An 8,715-nucleotide genomic window follows, 5' to 3' on the forward strand; every position below is an offset into this window, starting at 1 on the left:
CACACACACACACACACACACACACACACACACACACACACACGAGCACGGACACACACTAGTCATCCAAGCATGCAGGGGCTGAGGCAAGAGGACTGTAAATTTGAGGCCACACTGGCTACATTGTAAGATGCTGTCTCAGGAAAGGAAACAAAGAAACAGGCAGGCGACTCAGCAGTCAGTGCAGCCGCTGCCCCTGCAGAGAACCCAGATTTGATTCCCAGCATCCACATGGTGGCTCACAACTGTCTGTGACTCTAGCTCCAGGGGACCCATGTCCCCCTCTGGCCTCAGTGGGTACCGCTTGTGCACGCGCGCGCACACAGGCAATATCCATACACAAAAAATAAAAATATTTTTGTTGTGTATTTTTTTCTGCTTCTGTTTATTAGACAGGGTCTTTCTATGTAGACCAGACTGTTGCAGATTTACTAGGTAGACCAGGCTAGCCTCAAACTCAGAGATTCACCTGAGTCTGACTCCTAAATGCTGGGATTAAAGGGTGTGTGCCACAAAGCCCAGACTAAAAATAAACAAATCTTTAGAAGAAAGAAAACAAACTTAGACGAGGCCTGCTGGGCAGCTCAGGCAGGGCTTGACAGCTGAGCCGGCTCCTTCCGCCCACGCTGCAGGGAGGCCGGCCCGCCTGTCTACCTGTCACACCCGCCTCGGCAGGCCACCCACTGCCTCCCACTCGTCACCGAGCTCACCCGTGTAGGTCACCTCCACATCAGCCAGGGCCTTCAGTGTGCTCTCGTAGGACACCTCCTCGAAGTCCTGGGCACCCACACGGTCATATACACACTTGGTTTGCTCAATGAGCTCCTTGGTCAGGGCCTGGATCTGCTGCGCACTCAGGTCCCAGCGTAGATAATTCACCTTGGAGCACGGGGACGCAGCGTCCACGACGTCCCTCGCACAGGCTGCAGGAAAGAGAAGAGAAGAACAACTGGTCAGCAAGGTCATAAGCAAGAGGCCCAGGGGCTTGTGGGAAGCACTGAGTCTCTAGCCAGAAGAGCTAGCCCACCATCCTCCTCCCAGGACCTGCAGGGAGCATGTGCAGACCAAGGACAGAACCCTAGTCCAAACCTTCACGTGTGGAGGGATACTGTATGCAGGGGCTCCACCCCGACCACGCCCCCAGCCTCTCACTGGGACTCTAGGTAGGGGTTCTACTGCTGAGTCAAATGTTGTCCTGGAAATGTAAGCACACAGGTTCTGGCCAGCTGCACCCTCTCAAGGTCTGGAGAGGTCAGCCCTGAGGGGTCCCCTGTTCTCCAGGGGATGGTTGCGCCACACTGTCATCTAGCAGCCTGTCATTCTGGATTAGGTGTGGCCCTCTACACCCCCCCAGTGTTGCCAAGATATAATTAAGGCCATTCCTGCCCACATCAGGCCTCACGGACAAACGAAGGTGTGGAAGTGGGGCTGGCAGATGGCACTGGATGACCAGAAGGGGAAGGGCTCAATGGCAGGTGCTGTGGCCTGAACAGGGCAGTGGACACCAGCTGCTTCCAGCACCCACTGACCCGACAGCCCCAACATTTGTTCATTCGTGACAACGTGAGGCAGCTGGGCAGCGCTATAGCGCTCTGTGTCCTGGTGATAACTCATCTATAATTCAGGGCCATGTAAAACAAAGATGGGCTGGCTCTCAGGAGATGGGGTGGGAAGGCACCAGCAAGGAGCCAGCCCACCAGAACTGCGTTTTCACAAAGGCAGACCGCGTTCCTGTTCTCACCACTCAAGAGGCTGAGGCAGGACGGTTCAATGTTTGAGGCTCAAAGAGAGACCATAGCACAGCCAAGTTTCTCACAAATAAAGACAGAATTAGGGACAGGAGCTACAGCGGGTTAGAGCACTTGCCTGGTGTGCAGTGAGGCAGGAGAACAAAGAGTTTGGGGTCATCCACGGCTACATATCAAGTATGAGGTAAGCCTGGAGCACAGAGACCCTGTCTCAAAATCCAAAACCATGGATGGGTATAGGGGTGCACACCTTTAACCCCAGCTACACAGAGAAACCCTGTCCTCCCCCCCCGCCCCCCCAGACAGGGTTTCTCTGTAGCACTGGAGTCTGTTTTGGAATTTGCTCTGTAGACCAGACTGAGCTCAAATTCACAGCTATCCACCTGTTTCGGCCTCCCGAGTGCCGGGATTCAAGGCATGTGCCGCCATTGTGAGAAACATTGCCTCAAAAGCAAAATTAAATATGGTGGGCAGCTACTGAGGAAAATACTGACATCAACCCCTCCTCCACACGCCTATGCGCAGGCACACAGAAGCAAAGGGCTTTAGGAGTGGGGGCGGGGCCAGCTGTGAGAACGGAGAGAGTCCTAAAATTCTGGAGAAGCTAGGATTTCAACATCTTTCTGTAAACATCTGGATTACTGCCTCCATTTCAGGTCACCTTCTAGCTGAGGCAAGAGTAACTCTATTCCTGTTACCACGATCACAACTGGGGGACCATGTGCAGATACGAGAAAATGCAAAGGAGCTGCCACACACCCGGGGCCACAAGTCACACAGTGCCGTTTCCCACTGCTGCTAGGCGGGAAACCCAGGACGTGGCACTCACAGCTGACCGCATCCCTGGCCCTCCGGACTGTTTAAGATAGGATCTTGCCAAGTTGCCCCGGCTAGTCTTGCAATCTACACCGGCTGGACCAGTCCGTTTTCTGGATTAAGCAAATCCAGGGGACACCCAGATGGAAGCAGCTGAAGGCACTTGTGGCCAACCCTGAGGACCCCAGACTCACGAGGTGGAAAGAGAACACCGACTCACCACACGAACAGACTAAATAATGCTTTTTTTTTTTTTTGGTTTTTCGAGACAGGGTTTCTCTGTGGTTTTGGAGCCTGTCCTGGAACTAGCTCTTGTAGACCAGGCTGGTCTCGAACTCACAGAGATCCGCCTGCCTCTGCCTCCCAAGTGCTGGGATTAAAGGCGTGCGCCACCACCGCCCGGCTAAATAATGCTTTTTTTTTTTTTTTAAATCAAACTTTTTGCGCTGTCTACACCTGTCACTGGAATCCCTGTCCCCATCCTGGCCTGGCGGCTCCTCCTCAGAGCCTAGGAGAGAAAGATTAGTCTCCCGAGGGGCCTGCACGCACCCTCGTGCCCTGCGCTAAGAGGCTTGGGTAGGAGAGGAGCTCAAAGGTGAAGGGTGCGTGCGTGCCGCTCTTCAGAGGACCCGAGTTAGGGTCCCAGCACCACTGATGAAAGGCCACTCCGTAGTGCCGCACACACGTGCACGTACCCACATATAGACACATAATCAAACATAATAAATCCTTAAAAGAAAAAGGACCTAATTGGAGGAGGTCCCCTGACATCGCTAGATACTAGACTGCCCACGGCCCTGGCACCAGGGTTCCCAAGCCACCGTCTCCACGCAACCCTCCAGAAAGCACGGCAGCTCCCCTCATTCTAGTTAGAGCGGCAGGGAGCGAGCACGAGGAAAGTTGTTTTAATCATTTTAAATTCTGTCTGCCAAGCTAAGTCACGGGAAGTGGGGTCATTCATTTTGCAGATGAGGGGGTCGGGAACCCCACGGGCTCTACCCGCGGGGGGAGGTGTGCGGACCCGGGATCGGGACGAGGGGGGGCCGGTACCTGCGGGGGGCTTCATGGCGGCGTGCTGCGCGCGCAAGGCCCTGCTCCGGTGCTCAGCTCGGACGCCCGGTCTGGTCTCCTCGGAAGCTCTCGGCTTCTGCCCGCCGCCTTGCCGCCGCTCCCGCACCGAGGCGCCCGCCGCCCGCGCGCTCGGGGCACGCTGGGAAAGTGCCTGAGCGCCAGGAGGCGGGAGTCGGGAGAGCACATGCGCGCGGCTCTGCGCACGAACATCACCTCTGAGGCCGTGATTGGCTGTCAAAGGCTGGTGGGCGGGGCCGCAAAGCTGCCGGGGATGCTGTTTCTATGGAAACCTAACACCGCCCTCTTCTGTTCGGATGTGGCCCGGTGCAGACACTGTGCATTTGCCCTTGCCCTGTTCATTTTAGTTCTTTCCGTTCTTCGGTTCGTGCAGCCCAGGCTAGCCTCACCCTCGCCACGTAGCCGTGGATGACCTTGAACTCCAGATCCTTCTGCTTTTTCTTTCCTGAGCTGAGTGTGATGGCACACACACGCAGTTCTAGTGCTAGCTAAGTAGAAGCGGGCCAAACTGCAACCTGAAAGGGTAGCCTGAGCTATATACCCTGTCTGGAAAAAAACCAATAAAACTTAAATGAATCATCTCTAGCAATACACAGTGTCTTTTCGCAGTGCTGTGATAAAGTAGGGGCTGGGGAGCTGGCTTGGGGGTAAGAGCAGTGACATCGAGAGGACTTTAGATCCCAGAACCCACAGAGCTCACAGTTCCAGGGGACATGATGTTCTCTCTGGCCTCTGCAGGCACTGCGTGCGCGTGGAACACACGCACACAACCATAAATACATCCTTTAAACAGTAGCTTAGAGAGGCGGAGGCAGGCAGATCTCTGCGAGTTCAAGGCCAGGCTAGTCTACAGAGCGAGTTCTAGGACAGCCAGGGCTACACAGAGAGACTCTGTCTTGGAAAACCTAAATAAATAAATGCACAAACACAGCTTAAGGGAGACCATTTTTAGCTCCCAGCTCACGGCACAGCTTCTCTGGGGAAATCAAGGGCACGGAAGCCCGAAGCACGTGCACGCCTAGAAATGGCAAGGCCTGCGAGCTTTTGATCTGCTCGCTTTCTCCATTTTGCACAGTTCAGGATTCCCACCCAGGGAACGGACTGCTCAGAGTCCTCCTCAATGGCGTAATGAATCTAATCCTCCCAGGAGGACACAGGAGCCATCTCCTTAGGGATTCGAGATCCAATCAGCTTGATAGGTCACACTGATCGTCATGCTTACCTACAGAAAATACCAGCCTGGGGCGTGGTGGGTGGATCTGCAGGCGCCAGCACCCACAAAGGGCAACAGGAGGGGGGTTATATAGGGGAACCCTGGAGGAAATGCCGAGGTTAGACCAGAAGAATCTGCAGGATCTGGCTTTAAGCCGGAGATTTTTCTCTTAATTGTATCATTTTATGTGTTTGGTGTTGTGCCTGGGTATGTCTGTGCACCGCATGCATGCCCTTGCAGAATAGAACTGTTACAGACAGGTGTGAGCTGCCGTGTGGTTGCTGGGAATTGAACCCAGACCTCTGGAAGAACAGTCAGTGCTCTCAGCCTCTGAACCATCTCTCCTGAGAGATTTTTGACTCAATATGCAAAATAGAGAGCAACCTCAACCTCGGGCTGCCATGAGCATGTTAAACATGCTTCAACACGCACACACAACCCACGGACCGATGCGGGACCTGCTGATGGGGGGAGCAGGAAGGGCATCAAAAGCAGCAAAAGGACTTGTGGGAGTCAGTCCTCTGCCATCAGCATGTAGTTTTGGGAACGGATCTAGGGTCTGTGGGGTCGGTGGCAAGTGTTTTTTGTTTTGTTTTGTTTTTTCAGAGTGAGGTTGGATATTTATTTAGTGGGTTATGGAGGGGTAAGGGAGAAGAGTAGAAGAACAGAGAGGCAGAGAGAGAGAGAGAAGAGAGAGGAGGGGAGAGAGAAGGGAGAGACAGAAGCTGCCTCTTCGAGAGGGAGATGGAAAAGGAAGGAACTCAGGCTGCAAGCAGAGTGGCAAGTGTTTTTACCGTCCCAGTTAAGACCCCTTGGCAGCCCTGGTGTGAGTGTGCACGCCCCATGGTGACTGTGTGTATGCATGTTCACGTGCATTTGTGGATCTGGTATTTTGTGTGCCACACCACCTACATGCAGTACTCACAGCAGTCAGAAGAGGGCGACTGAAACTGGGCTGAACAAATGGCTGTGAGCTGCCTTCTGGGTGCTGTGACTTGAACAGAGGTCGTTTGGAAGAATAGCCAATGTGCTTAACCACTGAACCATCTCTCCAGTCCTGCCCTGCTGGTTTTTTTCTTTATTTGTTCATTTGTTTGTCTTTGGTTTTGGGCTTTTGTTTGTTTGTTTGTTTTGTTGTCTTTGAGACAGGGTCTCAATAGCCCAGGCTGACTTGGAATTTGCTATGAGGATAGCCTTTAACTCCTTACCCTCCTGCCTCCATCCCCAGAGTGTTCATGGCAGGCATGCACTTATGCGTCTGGTTTTTATACTCCTGGGAATGAAACCCAGTGCTTCATGCACATGCTTGCCCAGGGCTCTATCCACTGCCCCCTAGCCAGCAACTTCAACACTGGGAAGGCCTCATCATAATTTTATCTGTGTGTGTGTGTGTGTGCGTGTGTGTATGTGTGCATGTGTGTATGTGTGTGTGCATTTGTGTATGTGCATGTATGCGAGTGTGTACGTGTATATGTGTGTATGAGTGTGTATGTGCATGTGTGCACGTGTGTATGTGCATATATGTGTGAATGTTTGTGTATGTGTGTATATGCATGTGTGTATGTGTTTATGTATGTGTGTGAGTGTGTATGTGCATGTGTGTCTATACGTATGTGTGTATGTGTTTATGTATATGTGTATGTGTGCATGTGCATATGTGTGAACGTGTGTGTGAGTGTGTATATGCATATGTGCGTATGTGCAAATGTGTGTATGTGTTTATGTATGTGTGTAAGTGGCATTTGACACATCATTTCATTCAGTAGCCCTGGCTTAATGATCATCCTGCCTCAGTTTTCCCCAGTGTACATATGGGCCACAATTTGGGACTTCTTTTCCCCCACAGCTTGAGAATTTTCATCCTAGATTGTATTCTCAGATTCTGTTCCCTGCGCCTTGGGGGTTTAGTTTATTTTTTTTCCTTTCAGATTTTTCCATTTGTTAGCTGTGAAGAGTCAGAGATGCCATCGCCACACCGTCCCGCTCTGCAGCCCCAGGACATGGCTACAGATCACACAGAGATTTATGAATTGGACGTGGGAAGAATCTGGGAATGGCTAGTTCGTGGAGCAGAGCTGGGTGTGACGAGGTGACATGATACACACCATCATGGGGTGGATATGACACCATCCACATCACATCCAGTGTGCAGAAAGAGACAGCTGCAGGCTGCCCACCCACCCCGCTCTTCCCTTTTAGTGCTCACATCACCCCCACCTAGGGAATGTTGTCACCCATAGTGCCAGCCCCCAGATTATGAGACGGGGACTTATTATTCGTTACGGAGTCTCAGTCTCATGTCAGGTCTGTCTCACCAGCTCTCAGTCTTACTTTAACCTATTTCTCTCCATCTATTTTTGCCTCGGGCCTTTTTGCCTTTCATTCTGTATGTCATGCTCCATGCCTGGCTGGCCTCAAGCGTTTCCCTCTTTCTTTTTAAGATTATTTATTTATTATGTATACAGCATTCTGTCTGCATGGATGTCTGCATGCCAGAAGAGGGCACCAGATCTCATTACAGATGGTTGTGAGCCACTATGTAGTTGCTGGGAATTGAACTCAGGACCTTTGGAAGAGCAGCCAGTGCTCTTCCATCTCTCCAGCCCCCCCCCATTTCCCTCTCTTTCTTCCTCCTCTTGTTCTCTCTCACTTCAGCTTCCTCCTCCTAATTCTCTCTGCCCCCTAGCCCTACGTGTATAGTAATAGGAGCGGCAGGGCTGTATCCCCAGCACCCCGGCCGCCTGCTAGCTTATGCCCGAAATAACAACACACAAACTGTATTCATTTAAACTCTGCTTGGCCCATTTCTATCTAGCCTCTTCTAGGCTAACTCTCGCACCTGGACTAGCCCATTTCTTATAATCTGTGTAGCCCATGAGGTGGCTTACCAGGGAGATTCTAGCCTACGTCCATCCTGGGTCGGAGCTTCATCACGTGTGTCTGCCCGGGAGCAGGTAGCATGGCGTCTCTGAGCTCACTTCCTCTTCCTCCCAGCATTCTGTTCTGTTTACTCCTCCCACCTATGTTTTAACCTATCAGGGCCAAGCAGTTTCTTTATTGCTTAACCAATGAAATCAACAGATTGATATATGACACTCCCACATCACACGTGTCCCTCCACTGCCCAGCTATTGGCTGTTCAGCTTTTTGTTAGACCAGTCAGCTGCCCTAGGCAGGCAGCACATCTCTACATAATTTAAAAAATGCAACACATCTTTAAAAAGATGCGGTATAAGCCGGGCGGTGGTGGCGCACGCCTTTAATCCCAGCACTCGGGAGGCAGAGGCAGGCAGATCTCTGTGAGTTCGAGACCAGCCTGGTCTACAGAGCTAGTTCCAGGACAGGCTCCAAAACCACAGAGAAACCCTGTCTCGAAAAAACCAAAAAAAAAAAAAAAACCCCAAAAAAGATGCGGTGTAAACGGATGCACCACATTGTTGCCCAGTTAAAGTAATATTCCACAACACACGGTGGATTGGGTCTTCTCAGACCTCTTCGTTTTAATCAAGACAGTTCTCTACAAACAGACCCACAAGCCCTCATGATCTACACAATCCATGTAGCCTCTTGCTAAGCGATTCTAAGTTGTCTCAAGTTGACAGTGAAAACTAATCTGATGGGGGAAAGCAGAAGCCACAGGGCTGCACAGGGGTTTAGGTAAGTTTGTATACTTTCCCTGTAATTCCAGTTTCTGGTAGGAAAAAAAACCTTAACCAGTGGGTAACTGCCAGGGAAGTCTCTGATAAAGACAGCTTCAGCTTTTCCTCCCTTTTCTCAATTCTGTAGTAGGAGCAGCGGGCTATGTTCCTGGCGCCCGGCCGCCCGCACGGCTAGTTTATGCTCCGAAAT

The 8,715-nt window shown here is 51.7% G+C and overlaps 1 protein-coding gene across 1 annotated transcript in view; it reads right to left on the reverse strand.

Annotated features, from left to right (window-relative positions):
- The window catches only part of Thop1 (thimet oligopeptidase 1), an 11,903-nt gene extending 8,137 nt beyond the window's left edge, over positions 1-3,766 (reverse strand). The window contains exons 1-2 of the mRNA XM_005359011.3: positions 3,615-3,766; positions 711-923 (exon numbers count right to left, since the gene is read on the reverse strand). Coding sequence (XP_005359068.1) covers positions 711-923; positions 3,615-3,630 — 229 coding nt within the window. The 5' untranslated portion in view covers positions 3,631-3,766. The remainder of the gene's footprint in view (positions 1-710; positions 924-3,614) is intronic.
- Between the last annotated feature and the right edge of the window lie 4,949 nt (positions 3,767-8,715).

The sequence above is a fragment of the Microtus ochrogaster genome, linkage group LG1 (genome assembly GCF_000317375.1).
Source record: "Microtus ochrogaster isolate Prairie Vole_2 linkage group LG1, MicOch1.0, whole genome shotgun sequence".
Taxonomy (NCBI): Eukaryota; Metazoa; Chordata; class Mammalia; order Rodentia; family Cricetidae; genus Microtus; species Microtus ochrogaster.